This window comes from Barbus barbus (assembly GCF_936440315.1).
Source record: "Barbus barbus genome assembly, chromosome: 43".
Lineage (NCBI taxonomy): Eukaryota > Metazoa > Chordata > Actinopteri > Cypriniformes > Cyprinidae > Barbus > Barbus barbus.
The window spans coordinates 17,593,785-17,619,714 of record NC_136721.1 but is presented as its reverse complement, the minus strand read 5'-3'; the positions used below and the strand labels follow the sequence as shown (position 1 = coordinate 17,619,714).

General features: G+C 37.2%; 5 protein-coding genes and 1 pseudogene across 8 annotated transcripts in view; all 6 read left to right on the top strand.

Annotated features, from left to right (window-relative positions):
• Positions 1–350: 350 nt before the first annotated feature.
• Positions 351–2,710, top strand: LOC306862397 (coiled-coil-helix-coiled-coil-helix domain-containing protein 2-like). The gene is made up of 4 exons (XM_079405190.1): positions 351–564; positions 1,130–1,355; positions 2,244–2,385; positions 2,522–2,710. The coding sequence occupies exons 1-4, from the start codon at positions 521–523 to the stop codon at positions 2,539–2,541; spliced, it is 432 nt and encodes a 143-aa protein (XP_079261316.1). The 5' UTR covers positions 351–520; the 3' UTR covers positions 2,542–2,710.
• Positions 2,711–3,193: 483 nt separating this feature from the next.
• LOC306862396 (D-dopachrome decarboxylase-A-like) lies at positions 3,194–4,695 on the top strand. The gene is made up of 3 exons (XM_079405189.1): positions 3,194–3,388; positions 3,476–3,651; positions 4,059–4,695. Exons 1-3 carry the CDS (start codon positions 3,281–3,283, stop codon positions 4,129–4,131), a joined length of 357 nt encoding a protein of 118 aa, XP_079261315.1. The 5' UTR covers positions 3,194–3,280; the 3' UTR covers positions 4,132–4,695.
• Positions 4,696–5,063: 368 nt separating this feature from the next.
• On the top strand, positions 5,064–7,319 carry LOC306861966 (glutathione S-transferase theta-3-like). The gene is made up of 5 exons (XM_079404521.1): positions 5,064–5,263; positions 5,644–5,731; positions 5,932–6,082; positions 6,296–6,472; positions 6,577–7,319. The coding sequence occupies exons 1-5, from the start codon at positions 5,152–5,154 to the stop codon at positions 6,775–6,777; spliced, it is 729 nt and encodes a 242-aa protein (XP_079260647.1). The 5' UTR covers positions 5,064–5,151; the 3' UTR covers positions 6,778–7,319.
• A 451-nt stretch (positions 7,320–7,770) lies between these two features.
• On the top strand, positions 7,771–10,592 carry LOC306862673 (P2X purinoceptor 4a-like; annotated as a pseudogene). Its single transcript has 11 exons — positions 7,771–7,800; positions 8,137–8,208; positions 8,403–8,475; positions 8,590–8,684; positions 8,786–8,866; positions 8,966–9,107; positions 9,208–9,344; positions 9,434–9,527; positions 9,629–9,694; positions 10,320–10,415; positions 10,572–10,592. The product of its transcript is annotated as a P2X purinoceptor 4a-like (transcript).
• Positions 10,593–10,957: 365 nt separating this feature from the next.
• LOC306861993 (isocitrate dehydrogenase [NAD] subunit beta, mitochondrial-like) lies at positions 10,958–19,365 on the top strand. Of its 2 annotated transcripts, none has more exons than XM_079404559.1 (11): positions 10,958–11,047; positions 11,455–11,628; positions 11,835–11,955; positions 12,102–12,162; positions 12,246–12,378; positions 13,384–13,517; positions 13,596–13,698; positions 13,786–13,932; positions 14,063–14,157; positions 14,534–14,594; positions 17,398–19,365. In XM_079404559.1, the coding sequence occupies exons 1-11, from the start codon at positions 11,003–11,005 to the stop codon at positions 17,473–17,475; spliced, it is 1,152 nt and encodes a 383-aa protein (XP_079260685.1). In that variant the 5' UTR covers positions 10,958–11,002; the 3' UTR covers positions 17,476–19,365. The 2 variants fall into 2 exon arrangements, with proteins under 2 accessions (XP_079260685.1, XP_079260684.1); XM_079404558.1 differs by lacking the exon at positions 17,398–19,365 and adding an exon at positions 15,790–17,092.
• An 896-nt stretch (positions 19,366–20,261) lies between these two features.
• The window catches only part of LOC306862845 (receptor-type tyrosine-protein phosphatase alpha-like), a 29,804-nt gene continuing 24,135 nt past the window's right edge, over positions 20,262–25,930 (top strand). Inside the window, exon 1 of one of the 2 annotated variants that reach the window (XM_079405867.1) lies at positions 20,262–20,671. The gene's annotated coding sequence lies outside the window, so the exon portion shown is untranslated. The remainder of the gene's footprint in view (positions 20,672–25,930) is intronic. The other variant, XM_079405868.1, reaches the window with a different exon arrangement.

The following is a 25,930-nucleotide window of genomic DNA, read 5'->3' as shown; positions in this document are numbered from 1 at the left end:
GCTTGTAAAATAAGATGATCTAGCCTAGCGCCTTCAAATATGTTTCTGTTTTGCAAAAAAAAGTTTTTTTATTAAAATCTAAGGAATGTTTTCGGATTTTCAAACAGATGAACTTATATAGAAAACGAAACGAAATAAAATACATCATTCTAATCTAGCATATTGAACGTCACACACAGACAAACAAAATATTTTAAGAGAGACAATATTTTAAGAGAGAATGTTCTAGAAATCTCATAAGGGTACATGGAACAGTTACATATAATACATTTGCATAAAAAGAACTAATCGCATACGTAAAAAGAAAAAAGAAAAAAATCGCAGAGCTTTTCTAGAACACTGACGCGCGCATGCGCCAAGAATGTATAAGCAGTAAGCACACAAGGTCAAAGCCACGTGCGTCTACCGGCTGTCATTCAGTAGTCTGTGTCTGGATAGAGTGGATTTAACCACCTTCGCGCTCGTTTGCGACTTTATAATAATAACCGGGGATTGATTGCGGTTACTATATACTTTTGGAATGGCAAGAGGAAGTCGCAGTCGTCCTTCTCCAGCACCAGCGAGGTAACTTACTGTATCTCAGACACTTTGCCTGGTAGTTTTGTAACGCACTGTAAACCTGCGGCAGCGAGCTGCAAGCTATCTTTTTGATTAAATGTAGGGGTAAAGTTCTTTATGTCAGCAGTATTCAAGAAAAAATCTAGACTGCTCATAAAAATGTTAGACTGAATAATTAATTGTTTGTTTTCTTATTCCTTTAGCTTATTCCAAATACACCCAGAGCAGTAGGTGAAAGGTCAAACCGAAAACATGATATTCTAAGTGGAAAACCTTTAATAGCTGCTGTGCTTAGCATTTATTTATCCATAATGTATGTCATTTGCTAGCCTATGACGCAAACCAGGTTTAAGACTGTATCTTCTTTCCATCTGAAGTTGCCAAAAGCAGTTCAAAGACATGTCTTCATCATGTGATACTGATTCAGGTTAATGTAAAATACATTCTTTATATCCTATTTTCTATGTGTATTCTTTACAAAGCATATGCCAAGATGAGCTACTTTATGGGATTTTTTAGTGGTTTTATACTTGGTTATTTTATTACACATTTCACCTTGTTTTCTTCTCAGTGCTCCTGCCCCATCCTACGCTCCAGCCCCAGCACCACCTCCTCCGATGGCAATGGCCCCTGCCACGGCCCAGCCCAAGCAGCCAGGTCTCATGGCCCAGATGGCCACCACAGCTGCCGGAATGGCAGTCGGCTCGGCCGTAGGGCACGTGGTAGGCAGTGCCATCACAGGTGCTTTCAGTGGAGGCAGCAGCTCAGAGGCACCCAAACCAGCACCCACAAATCAGGTGATACCTATAAAAGTCCATATTTCTCTGTGGAAAAATATTTTGATGAATTATCACACTACTCTTTTGAACTTTTTCAGTGGCCTTGGTAATTTTGTCATTAATAGGGATTTTCAAAAGTCTTTATTAAAAAATGTATAAGCCATGAACCAAACTAACCAGCTACGAGGTGAAGCAAAACATTACAAACTTTGATTTGAAGCAACAAAAAAAAAATCGGGTCATCAGGTAAAAGACTGTGTACTTTTAATGAGGGAAAGAACTACAATACCATGAATTATTGCAAATTAAATTTTGTGTAGACTAAAAAAGTATATATTACATTTATTGCCAAATATTCACATGCAATATGATATACTTATTTAAGTTATTTGACAGTGTAGGGAGGCTGATTATGTCATTTGCAGTGATTCTTGGGAATGGGCGGGCGCTAAAGTTCTTTTGGTGTGATTTGCTTGTTTTGATTTTTTAATTGGAGGAGATTTCTTTGCAGAATCCTGGGAATTTCTTTTTTTTTTTTTTTAAACAGGATTGTTTTAAAAAATAATGAGGATTAACAGCTTCAGCAAAAGTATGCATCATTTATTAACAGCCCCGTAGCTCACAATAGATCTTCATTTAGCAATTTCAAAGTTACAGTTAAAAATTAGTTCCTCTATATAAAAAAATGAATGAGTTTTTTTTTATTATTATTCTGGAGTAAGACTGTTGCAGTCTATAGTAGCAACAGTTCATACTGACCACATCATTAAAAAAAATGGGTTCAGTTTTCCATAAAATACAACCCTGGCATGCATTTATATGGTGGTAAAAAGGTGTGTGTGTGTGTGTGTGTGTCAGTAAGCATGACAGTAGTTACATCTCCTCATCTTGTATTTATGCTTGCAGGAGACCTCGCGACTTCCACCCTCTCAGTCTGGCCCATGTCTCTTTGAGGTGAGGCAGTTTCTGGACTGTGCCACGACTCAGGCTGATCTGAGCTTGTGCGAAGGCTTCAATGAAGCTCTTAAGCAGTGCAAACTCTCACATGGTAAGCTTGAAATTACCACAAAAAATATTTTGTAAGAAATACTCAAGAATGTGAGATACACATGCATTAATGTACTATTACTAATAAAAACCTGTTGTCCGTGGAATGACCTTCTGATGACCTTTTGTCCCTTTAGGTGTAGCATCTCTGGTGTGATGGAGAACATGGAAGATTTAAACACTAAATGTAGTCAAATATTGGTCCTGAATATCAATATTTCCAGCAGTTAATGTGAATTACTTATGTTTATGCTTATGCAATGTTACTTTTGAATGTCTGATCATGTAAATGAGGTTGTACAATTAAAGAGCTGCTATTTATCTTTTTTCTTTGATTATTTACGCATGGCACATGTCATTTATGTCATCACCCTTCTCTGTTGTGTATCTTTTAGTCACATTACACTTTGCATGTGCATGTAGAACAGGTCCATTTTGATATAGTCGTGTTTATGATTTACAAGTATCGAATACATAAGCCTGATAACTTGTTATATCACACTCTGCTGTGTGCACAGCAGGCCTTTCTCGATTACACAATCTCACTCCTTTTGTCACAAACATCGATTGTATTTTTTACTTCACACAAACAAGAAAGAACAGAGGAATTGATTTAATATGCAGCATAAAAAAACTCAATTTTATGAAATTTAAATCATAGTAAGATTAATTTTAATAAACAATCCTTAATTCATCCTGTTCAAATCTCATTCATACTATTGTCGAAAGCTCAAGAGGCGTGAAAGGAATTCGTCACGCTGACCAATCACAGAGCTTGGCGAACAGGCGTCTCTGTCTTTCAACCAATCAGAGCAAGCGATTTATCACAAGGAAGCAGAGCCACAACGGGTCATTCTTCTCACACCACTAGTCAGCAACAGTAACTGTGAAATAACATGCCGTTCATAAATGTAGAAACCAATTTACCTGCAAGCAAGTTTCCAGAAGACTTGTTGAAAAGATTATGTAGTACATTGGCTGCAGCTTTGGGGAAACCGGAAGACGTGAGTATTGTAATGGTTCTCTCTTCACGTTAAATGTCTTGACCTTGATCATAGATCTTTAAAGTTCGCAGTGGTTGATTTCTTCAGAGGATGAATCTGGTGGTGAAGACTGACCTGCCGATGATGATCGCGGGGTCCAGCTCCCCGTGTTTGTTGATGTCCTTGTCGGCCATAGGAGTGACTGATACTGCGGAGAAAAATAAGGAGCATAGCGCCAAAATCTTCCAGTTTCTGAAAGGAGAGCTTGGGCTTAGCGATGACCGGTAATGTTAAATGAATAAAAAATGACGGGTTGAACACACTTTGAATGTATTGGTTACTTGTCTGCCTTAATATTTGGTAACATGTTTGAAAGTTACAGTGTAGTGCTTAAGTCTAGTAAAAAGTAAACTTAACATAAACATTTGAAAGTTGCAGTCCCTTCCAAAATATTGTTGATTGACATTGCATTAACGTGTCCAATAAAATGCTTCCTGAAATGATAATGTCCCTCCCCCTTATTTATAAATCCCACCTGCCACTGTAGCAAATCAGCGTTCATTTTTCATAGTGGCATTGCTTCAAAATGGTCTAATTTGGTTTAAATAGGACCTTTGATCAAGCCATTGTTTGTGTTATAAAATATAGGCCTAATGTCCTGATTTTCTTTCTCTTCTGAATTCTCTTGCAGTATTTTGATATTGTTCTACCCTCTGGAGCCGTGGCAGATTGGAAAGAAAGGAACAGTGATGAGCTTCTTATAAGACTTCACATTCTTTTAAATGCTATTCCTGTTTGGGATTCAACTAGCTGGACATGCATTGCTCCTGGTTGATAGGACCGTATTCTTATAGGAATAAGAATATTTCCTGATTTTCTTGAATAGTAGCCTGTGCTTTAAAAATAATCACTTTACTAAAATATAAAATGCATTTATCATTTTCTTAGGAAATCAATATATTGGGTTGGATGCGTCTATTTTTAGACAATAAGGAAAACAAGTTGATAAAGTTATATTGTATAGTTAATTGTATGAATTGCTCAGTGTTAGTGCCATATTCAGTCAATCAGTTCATCTGTCAACCACATCTACGGATCAAATGACCAGCTTACAAAAGCCATAGAAATATCCATAACCGTGTAGTCAGCTGAGGACAAAGAGTGAGTTTTGATTCACACAGATGTTAGTTGCATTAGCAGAGTATAAGTGCACACAAAATGTCTTTTCCCACTAATTCTTTATCATCAGCTGTGTTTGTCAAGTACATGGATTCAGAAATTTGCTAAAAACTAAATAGAAAAACAATAAAAGCATTCTTGAATAAAGCATCCGTGTAATTCTTTCAGGGGTTTTGGGGTGATGCATTTGTTTCCAGGGTAGACAAGCAGTTTGGATCTACAGTGTGTGTTTCATGGTTCAAGAAGAACACTCACTTTTCTTGAACACAAATAAACATGAAATACATTGTAACTGTGAAATCATACTATTTATTAGTGATACTGTAAAAACTCGTTCTTCAAGTAATGCTGGATTATGTTCTACAAGAACTACTTAGAAATTGTGTTTAATTTAATGTGTCAATAATATTAAGTCATTCTGTGTCCTTTGTGATCAAATTCCACACACTCACGATGAGATCGACCTATTTTCCTCCAGTAGTTGGCAGAGGGTTTTAGGAACAGAGTTCAGCGGGGCGTGGTGTGGTGTGGTGTGTCAGTAGAAGGCGATACTTGTTCAACGGGGCAGTCATTTCATAGTTTTGAAGGTAGATACTTGTCAGAAAATGTCTTTGGAAATTTACTTGGATCTGTTTTCGCAGCCATGTCGCTCTGTTTACATCTTTGCCAAGAAAAACAACATCCAGTTCGACTACAAGAAGATTTCGCTTTTTGAAGGTAGCCTACAATATCGTGTTTTCTAAAACCGTGTAAAGTGCATTTTACATTGATTTTGCAGCATTCACCAAAACTTCTTCATTGGAAGGAAAAGCTTACAAACTTTGGAAGTTCTTCATTTTATAATGAAATACAACAGGCTATGTTCCTCTTTTTGTTATATTCCTGTTACATGTGATGAAGTTGTGGTTAGAGTACAGAATGTAATATTTTATTGCTATAGGCAGATGTGGCTAAAGATACTACGGGATTTAATGCTGCGAGTCACTAATCTGGCAGACTGTACTTCTTTTACATTGTGCCAGTTGTGCACAATTATCACCCTAATATTATTATATGAGTATTTTTGCCAAAACGTAAATATGAAATCTGTTCCTCAGGTAATCAGTATAGTGAAGAATATGGGAAAATCAACCATCTACGAAAAGCACCAGCAATCAAAGATGGAGAGTTTTGCTTGGCTGAAAGGTATGTGGTCTATGGATACCAAAATGTTTGGTTTTTTGTTTGTTTCTTTGGCGTTAAACCATTTTAAGGCACTTTGGAAATTTTGCTGAAGCCCTCTGGTTGAAAACCACTGTTCTAGAATGTATGAATCAGAGACACCTGTTTGTTTTGTGCCTCTTGTGAAACTGTTCATTGAGTAAATAAACTGTTACTTCCTGTAGTGTTGCGATTATGCTGTATCTGGCTGAGAAGTTCCACACTCCAGACCACTGGTACCCAGCTGACTTGCAGAAGCGTGCTAGAGTAAATGAATATCTATCATGGCAGCACTCTGCCATACGGATACATGGATCCAAGATGCTTTGGTTCAAGGTGAGTGAAGTATTTATTCTCATTCAAAGGTACTGTGGTAAACAGAACAGCATTTAGATTTCAGCAGCTCCCAAGCAGATGGTGTACTCCTGTTGTTCTGTGACCTTGGGACTGAAGCCTACCTAGTTTTAGAATTGCTACACGGTTTACTGCTAACGTTTTTAGTGTAATTATTCCTTAATGGAACTGAGTAGTTTTCTTGTTTTGTTGTAGCTCTTGATTCCAAAAGCTTTAGGAGTGGAGATCCCTAAGGAAAAGATGGACAATGCACTAGAGGATCTCAATGCATCACTAAACCTTTTTGAAGAGAAGTTTCTGCAAGACAGACCGTTCATTGTTGGTGATCAGATCTCATTGGCTGACCTGGTTGCTATTGTGGAAATCATGCAGGTATGTCTTTCGGATCATTCATTCATCAATCATTCGGATTAAACAATAAAATGGTTATGTGACAATTGTTTTTTTTTATACTTGATAACGCCTTTTTGTTTCAGCCTGTAGGTGCTGGTATGGATGTGTTTGAGAACAGACCCAAACTCAAGGCATGGAAGGACAGAGTCAGAGCAGAAATTGGGGCTGAGCTGTTTGATGAGGCCCACCAGGCAATTCTTTATGCCCAGGAGGCAGTGAAAACCATGGACCCCAAAATGATGGAGCACTTCAAACCTAAAATTTTGAGATATTTCCTCTCATAAACAAACTGGTAGACATTATTGGTTAAAACAGTCAGTTAGTAAGGAAAAATACTTTATTTTCTAACTACACTTTCCATTTTGTGTAATCACTAACAATTAAATTTTTCAGTGTTTCACTTTGTCGCTTTGAAATTTTTAACTTGGTCATTTTCAGTGAATGTATCCAATAATCATCAATGTTTCTGTGTGACCTCAAAAAAAGCAAAATAGCACGTTTCCAGCTGTGTTCGCTCTCAAATTCTGAATTGCTACACTCACTGTGACCTTATCGTTTAAAAAACTAGGCAATAGCACACAGACACTCAATACAGCATTGTTTCAGAAAATCACTTAACACCCATGGGAAGGAGCTGGGAGGAATGTTTCCTCCCTCTGTGTTTATGGAATGTAATCAGATATTAGGCCTATATGGTTTCCTGCAGAATCCTCTGCACGATAAGGAATAACACATTTTGCTAATTTCTTGTAGTTAAGACAGGGTACATTCAATCAGCATTTCCATTAAATCTCTCCAGTACTGTCAATAAATGTATCTTTTGTGATCAGTCTCTGTGGTGTATTTACTTTACCCTCTTCTCTACAAGAGTTATGTTTTTTTATTTATTTCTCTAATTCATTTTTCCATATTTATATAGTACTACATTCGACTGAACTTGTTGGGCTTTGTGGTTTTCTGTTAAGAGGAACAGATAGTAAAAACTGGAACAATAACTAAAATTCGTAAATTTTTCATTAAAAAAAAGCTATCATATGGCTTCAGAAAAGCTGAAATAATGGGCATGAGTTGCAATAGCTGGATATATTTTTGTTAAATTATTACTTGGTTTGATAGGCTCATTGTAAACATTCACTTGTTATCTTCAGGAATAACATAATTTATACAAAATGAGCTTAATTCATTTGTGGGCAGTTGTATTCTGCAGTAAAGTGAGAGCTCAGAGTACTTCATAACCTTGTTTAGATAGACCAAAACATCAATGTTTCCTCTGGATGATGTCTGTCCGTCGATTTGACAAAGAGGAGGTACCGGCTAGATTATTTAAATGCCCTCTAACCTCACTGGTTCCACCACCTTCATGGGTTATGAAGAGGATATGGCTGCACCTGCATGCTCATACGTTGTATGTATACAACATTAGACATTGTATACACTTGTTTTTTTTTTTTTTACTTGTTTTATTTTATCAAAACTGCACATTAAAGATTTGACCATACTGTTTACTGATGGCAGTGAATGTAATTTAACAGTTGACACTGTCTTTAAGGAACTGAAAAGTGTTCATGCCTCTGGCATTATTCAAATATGAGGAAGTATATTTTTAGGTATTACTTGAAACCACATGTTTTTGAATGTTTCAGGAGGATGGATCATTCTTTGTGCTTACCAATATGATCATCACCCCAAATCAAACACAGTCGAAATGTGCTGAGGTGAGTCATTATGGGAGGCATAGTGCTCTTTTTTTCACTAACCGATTAAAACAAACGTTACTGGCTGAAATCAAATACCAAATAGTAATTGTACAATTAAATTATTTGAAATAATAGAGAAAGAGTAAGCTCAAATTTTTCTTTCATTGTCTTGTATCATGCATTTTGATCTCATTTTAACTTGTGTAACTTAGAATCCGACCCCAGAATCCATATGCACTTCTCACAGGGACTGCAAAAGAGGCTTCAGTGATGTCCGTGGAGATGGTATGGCTCATTCATTAAATGACACTAACTGTGAATTATGATCTTTGCAATCCCATCTGTTTAGACAGCAAACAGTATTTTATATAAATAAACGAATGCATTTTATTTTTTCAGGTGTTCGGACTGGCAGATGTGTCCATTACAATGACAGTGAAGACTTGTGAAGTATTGTCCTGGTGTCCTCTAGAGAAGATTGTTGAACCCCCAAAGTAAAATCATATGCGTGTGTGTGTGTGTGATTTCTTTTCTTTAGATTTTAAACTATGTAATGTTGCTAAAGTTGTGTTTTTTTTTCTTCTTGATGTCTCAGTCCACCACTTCTGGCAGATGCTGAAAACTTCACTGTGATCATAAAAAATAACATTGGTTATCCCAAATTTAATTTAAACAAGTAAGCTTTTTAAATGCATTATTGTTTTTACTTAGATGGCTGAAAAAAGTGGATGCCAATGTTTTTATTGAATGAAACATGCTCCTTATGTCCTTACAGAAGGAATATCCTACCAAATATAAATAGCTCCTACTTGACACGGTGCATGTTCAGCCGTAAGACAGACCCTGCCTGCCCTATCTTCAGACTCAAAGACATCGTTGAAGAGGCTGGAGAGGATTTTCAGACCATGGCTGTCCGTGTTAGAGACTTTATTTATGTTTATCTGCCATTGATGAATTAAAGTGGCTAATATTAGAATTTTTAATAGCATTTTGTGCACTTTTTTTTCTTCTTGTTAGGGGGGTGTGATGGGAGTGCAGATCCGGTGGGATTGTAACCTTGACATGCCACAGAGCTGGTGTAAACCTCTCTACACTTTCCGCAGACTGGACAACAAAGACCCTGAAAATAACATGGCCCCCGGATACAACTTCAGGTAGGAGGTGTTTGCAATTAGTAAAAGTGGTTTCTGAGAGGAAGTGAGGTTGCATTTTAAATGAGTGTCGTTTTATTACATTTCTACAGATTTGCTAAATATTACAAGGACAGTGATGGCACAGAGACTAGGACGCTTATCAAAGGTTATGGTATTCGCTTTGATGTCTTGGTATTTGGCCAGGTGAGACACGTAATTCTTTCTAATGTTATAAGTTATGCAGGTTAGTATTAACTTAGCCGTTTAACACATATGATACTATGTACTTTTGTTTTCTAATACAGGCAGGAAAATTTAATATCATTCCAACACTTCTGAATATAGGTGCAGGCTTGGCACTTTTAGGCCTGGTAAGCATGTCTGTTACTCATTTGAATACAATAATTTAAAACATGAGCTAGTGAAAATACAGTCAAACCTTTTTGGTGTATATTTCAGTGACATCTCAAACTATGCATATATAGAGTCATGACACTGAAGACAGGAATAATGACTGTTGAAAATAAAGCAGCAATCAGAAATACATTTCATTTTAAAATATTTAAATTAGTTCTGTCAAACGATTAATCGCATCCAAAATAAGTGTTTGTTTACATAATATATGTTTGTGTACTGTGTATATATAAATACACACACATACAGTATATATTTTGAAAATATTTACATGTATAAATTTGTATTCATATAATTTATATTATATATAAATATATAAACATAACATATTTTTCTTAAATATATACATGCATGTGTGTGTATTTATATATACATAATAAATATACACAGTACACACACATATATTATGTAAACAAAAACGTTTATTTTGGATGCGATTAATCGTTTGTCAGCACTAATTCAAATATAAAACTTTCTTTTAAATTGCAATAATTTTTCACAATATTACTGTTTTTACTGTATTTTTTTTTTATCAAATATATGGAGCTCTGGTGAGTATAACAGACTTGTGTCCCATTTCAGGTGAATGTTATTTGTGATTGGATTGTCCTGACATTAATGACAAGAAAGTAACATTACAAAGAGCAGAAATATACATATGTTGATGACTTTGGACTTGTATTTATTTACACTTAACTTTTTTAAAAATATATATTTTGTATTTTAACATAAACCTGGGTAACTTTCGGTAAAGGGTTATTTAAAGTAGTTCTTGTGGCATATAGTAGTCATTTTGTTATCAAGAAACTAACATGAGATATTTCCTTCAATTAGTTATCCAATGAAGAAACATAGAAGATCTTCAGGCTACCGCCTTCAACACTAATTATATGCCAATTTCATCACAACCTTAATGTATTTCTCAGGTTTACAAATACAGTTCCAAATGAACAATCAGAGTAATACGGTAAATAAAAAAATACATTTGGAGAAAATTATCAGTGTGGTTTATTTATTTGCTGGCTTTGGGTCATGTGGATTCTGTTAGCTTCCAAAAGGGGGGCAAAAAAGGTAAATACTAATATTTTAGAATAGATCATTGACTGTCAAGTTTTCGTTTGTTCCCCCTTGGAAGTTTACCGAGGACCCCTAGTGTTGGTCGAGAAGCACTACGAGTAAAGCTTGCATCCAGTAGAGGTCAGTAGAGAAACATGTTTCCTAGTTCAGGAGGAAGATCACAGCGACGTTTTTCCTCCCGTTAATGCATGATGGCTGCCGCGTTGAGAGGGAGTCTTGTAACATTGGCCAAGGTGAGTCTTGAAAAACGATTCTGTCATTTGCTCATAGTTTACAGTGACATAAACCTAATTTGTTTGTCTGAGCCACACGGTCAAATACACAGATTATTGAGATGCGTCAGGCAAGTCTGGGTGTCAACACACTGGGTGTAACATTGTAACATAGACATCTCACAGAAGAGGTTCATTAGAAATTGTCTGGATATAGAGATTTAAACAATTTACCTAGACTTTTACCATTATATCCCTTATACGGTATAATATTGGCTGATTAATTGACCTGACTATCATATTTTGACCTGTCACCACCTGTAATGCACTTTTTCAAACCATACAGGTGGTTCAACTTATGTATCAAAAGTATCTGTGACACTCCAGAAATAAGAGCCATCTTCATGATATCATTTTTGACCCCTCAGGGTCTGAGTGGTGCCCGGTTGCAGCCATTGTGTGCCCGCTCTCTGTGTTTGACCTCCAGTCAGAATGTTTCAGAGAGTCCCCCGGCGCGGGCTGACAGCACCTTCAAGGTCACCATGGTCCCTGGAGATGGAGTTGGACCTGAGCTGATGACTGCTGTCAAAGAGGTTTTCAAGGTACTGATGCTCTTTCTCAGTTTTTTTCAGACACGAGTAAACTTTAAGCCTGAATATGATATAATAGGCTTTAGTTTATACTAGGGTTAAACTTTAAACCTTTAGTAGCCTTCTCCTCCTTCATCCTGTGTTCCAGCTCCTCCCTCTCTCATTCGATATATTTGCATCTCTCTTGTTCCTAATGCGCTTTTCACCTCACTCTTTAGGCAGCTGATGTTCCTGTGGAGTTTGAGGAGTTTCACTTGAGCGAGGTGCAGAACATGGCCAGTGAGGAGAAACTGGAAGAGGTGTTGTCCTCCATGAAAAACAACAGAGTCGCCATCAAGGGTAACATTTCTAACTGCTGATCTTGTTGTAATATTTTGGCTGTCAATTTAACATGATCAATTTATGCAAGCTTATTTATATATTGATGTATTCACAAATTATAATTTGGCAATTAAATTAAATGTTTTAATTCTTTATGTGCTTAGGAAAGATTCACACTCCTATGGAGTACAAGGGTGAACTGGCATCATATGAGATGAGACTGAGGTACTTCTTTGATATTATTATTATAATTGCTCATGGTTCTCCTGCTAGTTTTTGATTGATTATTTTTGTTGGATGTTGTACAGGAGAAAGCTGGACCTGTTTGCCAATGTGGTTCATGTGAACAGTCTGCCTGGATACAGCACCCGCCACAATAACCTGGATCTGGTCATCATACGGGAGCAGACAGAGGGAGAATACAGCTCTCTGGAGCATGAGGTACTTTTTGTGCTCGCATTTTTTATTTCTGATTGAGGTACAGACGTTTTACAGTATTTAAGGTATTGATAATCTTCTCTTGTGGGTTGTTGACCAGATATTTGAGACTGAGTTGAACTCTAGAAACAGTGTTAATTTCTTGAATGAAACTTTATTTCACTCCAATTATTTGATTCCAATTGCTTTGGAATATAACACACATCATAGACGTTTTTATGATGCTTTGTGTCATCTTGTTTTTATATTGAGAGATGTGGTTATCTACTATCATGATATGAAAAATGATATAAAAAATCGTTTTCGTACAGGGATTTCGAACAACACAAGGGTGACTAAATGAGATATTTCACCCAAAAAGTTCAAATTATTCCTTTAACACAAACTTCTTATTTAGCATAATCAAAGTTGCCATAGACAATGTAAACTCCTTTCTTGTGCTTTTAACACAAATATTATAAAACAGAATCTGCAAAAGTAACTTTTGAAGCATAGTAGTTTTTTTTTTTAATACACAATCAGTTAAAAATTTGTTTTTAAAGACGTCGCTAATGTTCACCAAGGCTGCATTTTTTTAATATTGTGAAATGTTTTTAAAATTCAACATAACTGTTTTAATATATTTGAAAATGTAATTTATTCCTGTGAATCCAAAGCTGAATTTTCAGCAGCCATTACTCCAGTCTTCAGTGTCACATGATCCTTCAGAAATCATTCTATGCTGATTTGTTGCTCAAGAAATAGTTCCTATTATTATCAGTCAAAAACAGTCGAGCTGCTTAATATTTCAGTGAAAACTGTGATGTATTTTTTTTTCAGCATGCTTTGATACTAAAAGAACAGTGTTTATTTGAAATAGAACTATTTTGTAACATGACGGTCTTTTTTTAAATGTCAACTATTGATCAATTTAATGCATTTTTAAAATTGCAGTAATGCATTAGAAAAAGCATTAATTTTTCAAAACTGTAGTGTACCTCTGCATTATGAGCACCTCTGTGTTTGTAGAGTGTATCAGGAGTGGTTGAGTGCCTGAAGATCATCACTAGGGAGAAATCTCGCCGTATCGCTAAATTTGCATTTGACTACGCCACCAAGAAAGGCCGCAGCAAAGTGACCGCTGTCCACAAAGCAAACATTATGTAAGTATGAAGAGATTATTTCACCATACAGTTTTAATCTCAACACGCAGACTCGCTCATCTCGGATTATCTTCACAGGAAACTCGGGGATGGTCTCTTCCTGCAGAGCTGTGCGGAACTGGCTGAACTTTACCCCAAGATTAAATATGAAACCATCATCATTGATAACTGCTGCATGCAGGTATAGTTTCCAGGCTTTTTTTATTAATGACCAGCAATTAGAATGGCCTATATATATTTAATTAACATATTGTTCTGTGGCCCACAGCTGGTGCAGAATCCTTATCAGTTTGATGTGCTAGTGATGCCAAATCTCTATGGCAACATCATTGATAACCTGGCAGCAGGGCTGGTGGGCGGAGCCGGCGTAGTTCCAGGCGAGAGTTACAGTGCAGAATATGCTGTGTTTGAAACGGTTGGTGTCTTGTTTTTCATTCCTTTATTCATTATACATTAACTGCAACAGTTTTAGATTTCGAATAAACTGCTTTGCAGTGTGTATGAAGTCTTAACAGTTATTCCCATCGTCTTGTATTTTCAATCAGGGTGCCAGACATCCCTTCGCTCAGGCTGTCGGCAGGAATATCGCAAACCCTACTGCTATGCTCCTCAGTGCATCCAACATGCTGAGACACCTCAAGTGAGTCTCCCATTGTTATCCAGCATTCCATATTTACTTCATATCTTGTGTTTAACCTTTAAATTGTACCATTAATTGCTGTTTTGACTCTTTGTTCCCATTAAACATGGTTTTCAGATTTAATTCAATCAATTTGTTATCTGGATACACCATTTTACATTTTAATGTTTACACAGGATTACTTTTTAAAATGTATTCTAATAGAAAACAGTTGCTTAAATTGTAATATTTCACCATTTTACTGCATTTTTGATCAAATAAATGCAACCTCGGTGAGCATAAGAGACTTCTTTTTTGTTTAAAATGGTGTTAATTATTATTCTAAACTTTTGACCAGTCTTGGTGATTGTTGATGCGAGTGGTTTTTTTCTTTCAGTCTTGAGTATCACTCAAACATGGTGTCTGAGGCTGTCAAGAAAGTCATCAAGCAGGGCAAGGTAAGAGATGGTTGTGTGTGTTTGTGTGTTCAAGTCTGAATGGGAGAGAAAGGTGTATTGTGTGGCTGATAGAACTCTATGCAGCTTACATACGATGTAGAGAACATGAGTGTGAGTTTAGGTGTGTTTCAGTGTTTTTTTATGAGCTCAGGATGCACAGTTTGTTGTTGATGGATGTTTTATGCATGGAAGTCCGTATAGTCCATAAAACAGGTTTATCAAGTAAGCCAGGTTTACGTCAGTTAGTCTGACTTATTGTCAGTTGATTTGGTTCAAAATAAGTCAGACTAGCTGAAATACGCTTGGCTTGTTTGCTAAACTTGTTTTATGAAACAGGCCCCTGGTGGTATTGGTTTTGATCCTAATTGGTTGGTTTTCCTTTGCATCTGGCTTGGGATGAATGACCCTAACCACAACACAGCACTATAGCTTTAATCCTGAAACACTTTTTTTTTAATAAATAAAGAGCCCATCCAGTTTTGTTTCTGCATTACACTTTTGTTGAAACCCTCTGTGTTTTACATGGACGGTTGGGTCTTTTGGTCATGACAAGTTTTTTTTAATCGAAAGAGTGTGTTTGGGTGGAATATATCGAAGGGATGAAAATCCATTAGCCTTTGGTTTATGCAAATAAAAAAAAAAAAACATTTTACAGTAGGTCTGATTTGTTACAATTTAAAACTACATAAGTTAACATTAAGAATATTTCTGCAGCATTCATTAAGCTTAATGTTAAATTCAACGTGCTAATGCATGTTTAAAATGTGTCTGTCTATATTAGGTGATGCATGAACAGCAGGAACAGTCAATGAACTACAGTATTAACTAACAGCAAAGATTAATAATATTAATGTTACTATTAATATTACCTTTTTGTAAAGTGTTACCAAAAAAAAAAAAAAATGTTCAAGCATTCGCACAGCTGAAGACATTTATGATTGGCTTTTGCTAGTTATAATGAAGGAATTGCGGTGCTGACACAGACATTCCTCAGTATATACATTCAGCTTCAGCTTTGGCATTTCTTAAAATTTTTCTCCTAATACAAACTCTGTCATGCAGTCAAACTCTAGGCTTCAGGTTTGTGCTTGTCCGGTAATTCTGATGTGGTCTTCACCTTCCCTTTCTCCGCCTTTCCTCCTCTGCCGTCACATCCCATTCTGGGTGTATGTGACTGTATTGGTGTGTGTCCCAGGTGAGGACGCGAGACCTAGGGGGTTACAGCACCACTGGTGACCTTGTCCGTGCGGTTGTGGACAACCTGCGCCATCGGACTGTTTGAAGATGCTTGCCATTGTCAATCCCGGATCACACTATACATGCCACTTCTGATCTGAATATGTTCAAAGACGATTTTAATATCATATCCTACATTTTCTTTCCCCTTTTCCCATTTCATTTTTCTAATTTTTCTTGCTGGTTACTGATTTCTGTTTGTTTTTTCTTTTAATGCATCCATATACATTTATTTTCATTTCTGTTTGTCACAGTTTGAATTTAACCTGAATTACAGTTCTATTTAAAAGTTTGGGGTTGGTATGATTTTAAAGTTTTTTTTATATTATTATTATTATTATTTGATCAAAATACAGTAAAATTGTGAAATACTATTACAGTGAAAAATAACTTTTCTATAAAAGAAAAATGTTTCTGTATTGGCAAAGCTGAATGTCACATGATCCTTCAGAAATCATTCTAATATGCTGATTTGGTGCTTATGAAACATTTTTTTAATCAAGGATAAAAACTCTTGTGCTGCTTGATATTTTTGTGTAAACTGTACTTTTTTCCCGGGATTCTTTGATGAATAGAAAGTTCAAAATAGCAGCAATTATTTGAAATATTCACCCCAAACTTTTGAATGGTAGTGTTTGTCTGACATTGCTTTATTTTGCTTCTTTGTTCACTCCAGTTGTAAGTTTAAATTCAAACTTTAGTTTCTTATTCCTGCATTTATAGAATCTCTGTTTGGGGCTGGTCCTCGTCGAATTGCCTTTGTGATTCCAGGACCTCAGTGAATTTGATTATCAGCAAGTTTGCAAAAGCCATTTGGCATATTGAGACTGAAGTGCCAGTGGTGTTTTTCCGCTTCGTAATGTTACTAATGTAAACATCACTAATCAAATCTGCTGCTGTCATAAGTCAGATGGGCAATTATTGGTTTCATTTCATGATGCAAATGTTCTTAGCAGGAAGTCTGCTCCGTGCCATTGCTGACTAACTGTGGAAATGATGACTGACTGATATCAAAGTCAAATGATATCTCTCTGCCTCTCAGGCATTTTTAAACTTACCTCATTGCGGTACTGATCTACTTGTCTTCATATTTTTATAAGCTCAGCACCTACAGTATTAGTATTTTCACTCATACCTCTTGCCTTGTTTGGGAAGGTGGATTCCACACATTTCAATTTACACCGATTTCTCAAGGTTTATTCATGCTTTAAATGAACTGACCAATGTTTTGTCAAATGTGAATTATTATTCTTTTCAATGCCAAAAATAAAAATATGTAAAACCAAAAGGATTGAAAGAAGTGAAGTGTCACTTTGTAGTCACTGGTATTAATGTGGATTGCTTGCATTGTTTGAAGACCTTCATCCTCATTTAACATTCACAAACTGGAGATCAAAATAACAGTCATCATATTCTAAATGTGCTGAATGTTGAGAAGCGTGTTGTGTGTGAGGAAAAACTGTTTAAAAAAAAAAGGTGCACAGCATATCCATGTGATCAGACAGCAGAATATATTATATAATTTATGAAAATTATGTATAATATTTTATTGCTCTTTTTGGTGTAGGTTCGCACCTCAGACCTGGGAGGCTACGCGACAAGCGACGAGTTCACCAGGGCTGTCATCTCTAATCTGGCCGTCTAAACCAATCCCGGCGCTCCACAAATATCATCTTAAGCACAATCTGCAGCACTGATTGTTCGGTGTCAAACTCTGTTGGTCCAGCATTTCACATTCCCTTGCCTCAAGTCTTGTTAGTGGCCTAACTTTTAAACTATCACATGTTGACTCTATTCAGAACCACTGATGTTCCGGAGTGTATTGCTTTATGGTGCTGCTTAAAAACTGGAGTTATATTTATTCAGCTATTTATTACTTAATTGTAAATGCAACCTGTTCAAACATTACCAATAATAAAATGTTTTGGAATGTTCTGACAAGCATGTTATATTTTTCAGTAATATTATTACACTAAATAAAAACTGTGCTGTACATACAGTATCTCACAGAAGTGAGTGCACCCCTCATTTTTGTAAATATTTTATATCTTTTCATGTGGCAACACTGAAAAAATGACACTTTGCTACAATGAAAAGTAGTGAGTGTACAGCTTGTATAACAGTGTAAATTTGCTGTCCCCTCAAAATAACTCAACACAGCCATTAATGTCTAAACCGCTGGCCACAAAAGTGATTACACCCTTTAGTGAAAATGTCCAAATTGGGCCCAATTAGCCATTTTCTCTCCCCGGTGTCATGTGACTCATTAGTGTTATAAGGTCTCAGGTGTAAATGGGGAGCAGGTGTGTTAAATTTGGTGTTATCGCTCTCACTCTCTCATACTGGTCACTGGAAGTTCAACATGGCACCTCATGGCAGATCTGAAAAAAAGAATTGTTGCTCTACATATAGATGGTGTAGGTTATAAGAAGATTGCCAAGACCCTGAAACTGAGCTGCAGCACGGTGGCCAATACCATACAGCAGTTTAACAGGACCGGTTCCACTCAGAACAGGCCTCGCCATGGTCGACCAAAGAAGTTGAGTGCACGTGCTCAGCGTCATATCCAGAGGTTGTGTTTGGGAAATAGATGTATGAGTGCTGCCAGCATTGCTGCAGAGGTTGAAGGGGTGGGGGGGTCAGCCTGTCAGTGCTTAGACCATTTGCCGCTCACTGCACCAAATTGGTCTTCATGGCTGTCGTCCCAGAATGAAGCCTCTTCTAAAGATGATGCACAAGAAAGCCCGCAAATAGTTTGCTGAAGACAAGCAGACTAAGGGCATAGATTACTGGAACCATGTCCTGTGGTCTGATGAGACCAAGATAAACTTATTTGGTTCAGATGGTGTGTGGCGGCAACCAGGTGAAGAGTACAAAGATAAGTATGTCTTGCCTACAGTCAAGCATGGTGGTGGGAGTGTTATGGTCTGGGGCTGCACGAGTGCTGCCGGCACTGGGGAGCTACAATTCATTGAGGGAACCATGAATACCCTTCGGGAACACACCTCCAAGACGACCACTGCCTTGCTAAAGAAGCTGAGGGTAAAGGTGATGAACTGGCCAAGCAAGTCTCCAGACCTAAACCCTATTGAGCATCTGTGGGGCATACTCAAACAGAAGGTGGAGGAGCGCAAGGTCTCTAACATCCACCAGCTCCGTGATGTCATCATGGAGGAGTGGAAGAGGACTCCAGTGGCAACCTGTGAAGCTCTGGTGAACTCCATGCCCAAGAGGGTTAAGGCAGAGCTGGATAATAATGGTGGCCACACAAAATATTGACACTTTGGGCCCAATTTAGACATTTTCACTTAGGGGTGTACTCAATTTTGTGGCCAGCGGTTTAGACATTAATGGCTGTGTGTTGAGTTATTTTGAGGGGACAGCAAATTTATACAAGCTGTACACGCACTAATTTACATTGTAGGAAAGTGTCATTTCTTCAGTGTTGTCACATGAAAAGATATAATAAAGTATTTACAAAAATGTGAGGGGTGTACTCACTTCTGTGATATACTGTAAATGATGCCACTCCCACAAGAGAAATGTTTCATTATTAAGCTACAATGACTATGTTTACATGGTTGAACAATTCTAAATATTATGTAGAATAAAACAAGGAATATGCCAGAATATAGTAAAACAATAAAAATTAGAGTTTTTTTGTTTTTATCGTTCATAAAATCATTATGCAGTGAAAAGTAATAGTTTAGAGAGAATATTTCCTTTTAAAAATGTTGAACATTCTCATTGTTATTAATAACTATGTAAAGTTTCCCACCCAGAAAATATTTAGTGTCTCAATGTTAACACGACAATAAGATGCTATTAAAGTTAGTCAACAATAAGCAAGTATTTTTGCACAGCATTATGTTACTTAATAAAAAATATGATTGTTTATGGTTAGTTCATGTTAGCTCAGTTTCATTAATGTTAACAGATACAACTTTAGATTTTAACAATGTATTAAATGTTGAACTCAATATCCATGTTAAACTAATACAGTTAACTAGTTAACAAATGAAATTGTTATTTTTTTCTAGAATATTTTAAAAAATAATATATATATATATATATATATATATATATATATATATTATCAATATACAAATGGCTTTTAACAGCCTGGTGCCCCATCCTGGCCTGGTTTGCTGATTTTGGAGCAATTTACCAAATTTCCAGATAAACCAGTAAAACACCCTAGACTTGAGGGAGTTTTTTTTTTTTTTTTTTTAAGGGATAAATTACATGAATTTTAAATTAAACAGACCTTGACATATTAACTGTATCAGCGGTTGTTTTTGAACACCTGTATCAGATTGCTCTCTAACGCTCGATACCACAACCAGCCGCAGGGTGGCTTGCACTTAAGCGCCTCCCGTACATTCCCCCTTTCCTGGAAGCAAGTAGTCCGCCAGATGTCGCAGCGTCTCTGCGTGAGAAGAGGAGAGGAGGGGCCTGGCCTGGGAATCCGCTGCTTCCCATTCCAAGCGCAGGGGCACAACATGGCGGATTAGGAGACGAGCGACGCGCCCGGATACAACGAACAAATCGTGGGATACTGATTCCCGTGTCGCGGAGAAGTCAGGAATATAGGCTTTTCGGAAAGCTAACGCACACCTTTAAGACTTCCCGAGACATGCGTTTTGGATACCAGTAAGCGCCTTCGTTGCTTTTCCCCACTCCGAATTGGCTGTCTGTCCGAGATAATTCCTATCACCCAGGCCCCCCACCCCGAACATACTCACGGTTCCTGGGGTGTGGAGACAGGGGCCGGGGAAGTGGAAAACTATCGCATTTTTTCTGGAACATCAGGCTCCGTAGTGCGGGACAGGGCTGTCAAGGTGAGTTCCATCGCTGCTTCTCTGAGTATATTAACAGTGCAAACTTCTGTTCATCGCCTCAGTTTGTCTGAAATCTATCCCCTGTGTCACTCAAGTTTTGTCACGTTAGTGGGTCGTCTAGCCAAAGAAAGCAAAGCCCTTTGTGGCACATCCGAGACCCATGCGCAGGTTTATGTAACGTTTATGCACCGCGCAAGGATGTCTTGGGAGCGCATCCAATAATGTTTAAAGCAACGCGAACATTTACCGAACTAGCTGGGAGGCAAGGAGGGAAAAATGAGGGGGAGGGGGGTTTGCCGAGAAAAGGGAGGGGGAGAGGAAGAGAGACACGCATAGCTTTTAGTGGAATTCAGGCAGATTGTGCGCCAGAACGCAGGCGTGATTTCTGACTGGATACAATGAGACATTATCAAAGAAGATACTTCACGTGATGCATCGTGTCAGTGTTAGTGAGCTCAGACTGGGAACGATGTGAAAATATAAGTCTGACTGGATGAATCCCAAACTGGGTAGCTACTTTGTAGCAGTCTGATTTCTGACTTGATTAATTGCGACGTGAATGGTTCTGGATTTGTGAATGGTTCTAGGCTGGATGCATAGTAAAGATATTAATGCTTCTAGACTGGATATTGTGCTAACATTAATGATTTATAACGGGATACAGTGTAACAGGATAAATGAAAACGGACTCTGTAAATAGTAACAATATTGGATGGTTCTAGACTGGATATTGTACCAATATTTATTTCTGACTGGTTGTGGTTATCAATAATTTCTGGACACCTAGCAATATCAGTGTTCACAGACTGGCTGTATTGTAACAATATAAATGATTTCTGGCTAGATAGGTTGTTTCAATATCAATAGGCTATTTTTTTATTGAATATGTGTATATATAATATTTATTATCTCAATCTGGTTAAAATATGACTATATATTGTAGCACTATGAATTATTTCTGGCTGGATAAATTGTTACTATTAATGGTTCCAGACCAGATAAATTGTGGCTATGTGAATATGTATATCCTAATAATAAGAATCGGATTGGATACATTGCAGCAATTTCTCAGTGGATATATTGTAGCATTTACATTGTTCATGTACATAGTTGTAGTATTAATCTTTTTCACTGGATATATTCTAAAAAATAATGGTCTCTGACTAGATGTATTGTAGCAAGCTCAATAACTTCTTATTAGTAAAAAAATTAATGTTTTCTGACTGGATAAATTGCAACTATTAATGGTTCCAGGCTGGTAGATTGCAGCTATGTCAGTGCTAGCTAACTGGATGTATTGTAATGTTAGGAGTGAGCAACTGACTGTTTACATTGTAACAAATGTGAATGGTTCCAGACTAGATGCACTATAGATATGCATATTCTTTCTGTCTGGATACATTGTAGCAATATTAATCATCAGACTGGACTGGATACATTCTAAACATTGGAACAATAACGGATGGGAAGACAATGGGAGTCCAGTGCGTTTGCTGAAAGTGAACATATTGATCAGCGCTTTGTCGCTACATGTTTTTAAAGGGTGGGCTGTGTGTGCGGAGAGGAGGGGGAACGTGAGGGAGCTGGTAGATCGAGAGCTTTTGTGGACACAAACACAGGAATTGTGTCACTCAGACGTCCAGTCAAGTGCGCTATTCATTGTCTGCAATTGCTAATAAGTTGACAATCTTAAAAGATGAATATTGATGCATTAATATTGAGACTCAGTTGAGTAAGCCAAATGCGACCGTGGCATGGAATCAAAACTCTATTAGTATTATTTTCTATATAGGCTACCTACTGTGACCTATGCATTGCTTGGACATGCAAATATGAAAAAGCTTGTATGAAATCCTGCAATGCTCTTAGTTTTCTCCAAACCAGAAAAATTTTTTTTGTACATGCTGTTCTCTGCATTCTTAACAATTCAGCTGGTGTCATAGTTTATTTGATGTCATTGGTCTAGTCTCACCCTGCTTGGGTTTCTCTACAGATTTGTCCTGTTTGGACCTGTTATTACATTATCTCCCTGCAAGCAATGTGGTTATGAAATAGACCTGCACCTTTGGCAACTAGAGCAGCTAGAAATGACGCCCTGTAGTTCTCCTGCAGCTTAACATTTGCAATGATCCAACTGTCTAAGTGAGTAGTTAGATGGCATTACAGCAATACCTGCAATGTAATTATCACAGGCGTTAGGTCATATTTTGCATACATTCTGACACAATTCCAACAAAGTGCATTCTGAATGGTTTTTTAAATTAATAGTTAGAAAAATAGACATTTTATGTTAATTCCTGAGATTTTGTAGTAGTATGAACATGTCCATTTTTGGTATATACTCTCTGTGTAGTGACATCATATCTATTCCAATCATAATGCGTCCATAACATGCACTGTCAAGTAAAGCATAATAGACATGAATACACGTGCGCTCTAATGGCGCTGATTGCAGAGATTTGTTTTGTAATAATCCAGTCACAGAGTCTTAAAGGTATAGTTCACCCAAAAATGAACATTTCCTGAAAATTGACTCACCATCAGGCCATCCAAGAGATGAGTTTGTTTCTTCATCAGAACAGATGTGAAGTGAAAAGCTAAATTTCTCCACATGTTAATTGGTTAAGTCCTGTACTTGTGCATTATTGTGATGTTTTTATCAGCTGTTTGGGCTCTCACTCTCACGGCACCCGTTCACTGCAGAGGATCCACTGGTGAATAGGTGATTTAGCATTACATTTCTCCAAATCTGTTTTAATGAAGAAACAAACTCGTCTATCTTGGATGACCTGAGGGTGAGTAAATTTTCAGCAGGTTTTAATTTTTGGGTGAACTATTCCTTTCTAAGCATTGCAAGTGATGTTAAATTAGTTTGTAGAATAATAATGTATTCTAACAGACCTCAAGGCTCTTTCTGGCATGATGAACTTCTGATCCAGTTTCTATGATTAGTAATTTTTCATCTGCTTTTTGAAGTGAGACTTCTGAAGTCCTGTTCTCAGAAGCAGCCAACTACAGATGCCGGAGTGGATAAGCCATTGGATCAGTGGAGAGGGTTGCGTGTTGGGCGTTGTTTTCCTCCTAACTTTCAGTAAGCATAAGGGCCCAGGCAGAATGCATGCCAGCTTATATTAGCAAGGGATCCTGGGAGATTTTGCAAGACATTTCACTGAGGCTGATCGAGTTTGATGACGTGAATTCTGTTGCTTTGAGTAATGGAGTAAATGAAGATTGTCTTCTTAAAGGGACAGTTCACCCGAAAATAAAAAGTACTCATCCTCATGACATTTAAAACCTGTATGACTGCCTATTATGTAAAGTAAAAGGTTGTGAATATTTGAAGAATGAAAATGAATAAGTTTAAATAAATCATGACACATTTTAGCCTCTCTGGAAAAATCATTCACAAATGAAAAGAAAATTAACAGATCACTGGAATTGAAAAATAGCAATGAATGACAAAAAACTGTTGTAAGGCTTCAGAGGAGTCAAGACAAGTCAAGTCAATATTATTTGTATAGAGCTTTTAACAATGCAAAATGTGTTAAAGCAGCTTTACATCGGCTTGATAAAAGCTGGGTGGCTTTACAGTATTTAGACGGGGAAATAGTTTGTCGAAATAGTGTCATTCTCCTCTGGCCAGACAAAATCAGCAGTTTAAATCTAGGCTGCAGCAGAGTCCGATTGTGCAAAGGACTCATCTGGTTCCTGTGGTCTTGTCCCGATGGCCATCTTGGAGACAGGGTCTTCACTGGGGATCAGTCTCTGGAGCTCATCTCATATTTCAAGAAGACTTGAAATATTACTCCTGGTAACCACATTTATGATACTTAAATGTTGATTTTGCATCCTTTTTGAAACTTGACAGCCCTAGTTCTCATTCACTTTAATTATGTTGAAAACTGAGCCAGGATATTGTACCTTTTGTTTAAGAAAGAATGTCATACAGGTTTGAAATGACATGTGGGGAAGTAAATCATGACCCATTGTTTGTTTTTCCCCTCAGTTTCTGTGTCAAATCTGAGTGAGAGAGTTGTGAGAGCACTCTTTCGGACATCCACTGTATGCGTGGACTCACTGTGTGGCTCAGTCTGACTATGTGCAAAATACTGACCTCATCTTTGCCACTTCCTGCCCTCTGTGTGTGATGTGGCTAGCCCAGAGCATTCTCTGGGAAACCCTGACACAAGACTGCTGGCAATACACCGCACCACCCCCTACCCCTAGGTGGGTTCAACTTATGCATTTACCCCGATATCAGTACTTTGCACAGAATTTCTCAAGTCAGATTGTGTGAGTGATGAAGGATTTTTATCTCTAGCTAACGTATGTGACTCTCAGGTTAACCAGCATACCAGTTTTTTTTATTTTGCTGATTTTCCTTAAACCTGCCTTTTCTATTTTGAGTGTCTGAATTAAAGTCACTGCTAATGGATTTGTTGTTAAACGGACATATAAGATAATATAATCTCAAGTGATACATAAACCATACACTTCATTTCAAAAGTTTGGGGTCAGAAAGATTTTTCAATGGTTTTGAAAGCAGTCTATTATGCTAACCAGGGCTGCATTTATTTGATCAAAGTAAGGTAGGATTGTGAAATATTATTCCTATTTAAAATAACTCTTCTATTTAAATGTATTTTATAATGAAAGTTATTCCTTTGACAAAGCTGAATTTTCATAAGTCATTATTTAGTCTTCATTGTCATAAAATGACAATTCATTCTTAAAGCTGCAGTCTGTAACTTTTTTTAGGTTAAAAATTAACTGAAATCAATATTTGAGTAAGTATATAACCAGCCAGTGTTCAAAACTATCGTCTTCATAACGGTTAGCTTATAATAATGTTTTCTAACTTGAGTGGTACGGGTAGGTTTTCGTCATTACGTCACGTCTGTAAACATAAAGAAGTTGTCCCAGCTACTAGGGTTGGGCCGATAGACGATGCCATCGTCGATGGCTGATTGACATCATGATGTTGAGCCCCTACCCCCATCTCCCCCACCCGAAGTCATTGTCCATCGCGATTTTTCACTGTAGACATCATCCAACCCTACCGGCCACTAGGCAATCGCATGTGAGGATCCTGCAGGTGGTGGATCGTTTAGCTTTTTCTCACAGCAGCTAGAATAATTAAATGTATCATTTTGATGGCAGATTGTAATCCAGAAAGGATTATGTTTTTATGAAACGCATGTGAATGAAATTAAATTATATTCCAGTTTTAAATGTGCTTCTGATTACAGTAACCTGGGA

Bases quoted from the DNA above. Each gene is read 5' to 3' on its own strand.
- LOC306862397 (XM_079405190.1), top strand. From the start codon at position 521: ATGGCAAGAGGAAGTCGCAGTCGTCCTTCTCCAGCACCAGCGAG. The intron at 1,356-2,243 runs GTGATACCTATA...TTATGCTTGCAG, and splicing joins AACCAGCACCCACAAATCAG to GAGACCTCGCGACTTCCACC. The intron at 2,386-2,521 runs GTAAGCTTGAAA...TTGTCCCTTTAG, and splicing joins GCAGTGCAAACTCTCACATG to GTGTAGCATCTCTGGTGTGA.
- LOC306861966 (XM_079404521.1), top strand. From the start codon at position 5,152: ATGTCTTTGGAAATTTACTTGGATCTGTTTTCGCAGCCATGTCGCTCT. The intron at 5,264-5,643 runs GTAGCCTACAAT...TCTGTTCCTCAG, and splicing joins GAAGATTTCGCTTTTTGAAG to GTAATCAGTATAGTGAAGAA. The intron at 6,083-6,295 runs GTGAGTGAAGTA...GTTTTGTTGTAG, and splicing joins CCAAGATGCTTTGGTTCAAG to CTCTTGATTCCAAAAGCTTT.
- LOC306861993 (XM_079404558.1), top strand. From the start codon at position 11,003: ATGATGGCTGCCGCGTTGAGAGGGAGTCTTGTAACATTGGCCAAG. The intron at 12,163-12,245 runs GTACTTCTTTGA...GATGTTGTACAG, and splicing joins TCATATGAGATGAGACTGAG to GAGAAAGCTGGACCTGTTTG. The intron at 13,518-13,595 runs GTAAGTATGAAG...TTATCTTCACAG, and splicing joins GTCCACAAAGCAAACATTAT to GAAACTCGGGGATGGTCTCT.
- LOC306862396 (XM_079405189.1), top strand. From the start codon at position 3,281: ATGCCGTTCATAAATGTAGAAACCAATTTACCTGCAAGCAAGTTTCCA. The intron at 3,389-3,475 runs GTGAGTATTGTA...TGATTTCTTCAG, and splicing joins CTTTGGGGAAACCGGAAGAC to AGGATGAATCTGGTGGTGAA. The intron at 3,652-4,058 runs GTAATGTTAAAT...ATTCTCTTGCAG, and splicing joins CTTGGGCTTAGCGATGACCG to TATTTTGATATTGTTCTACC.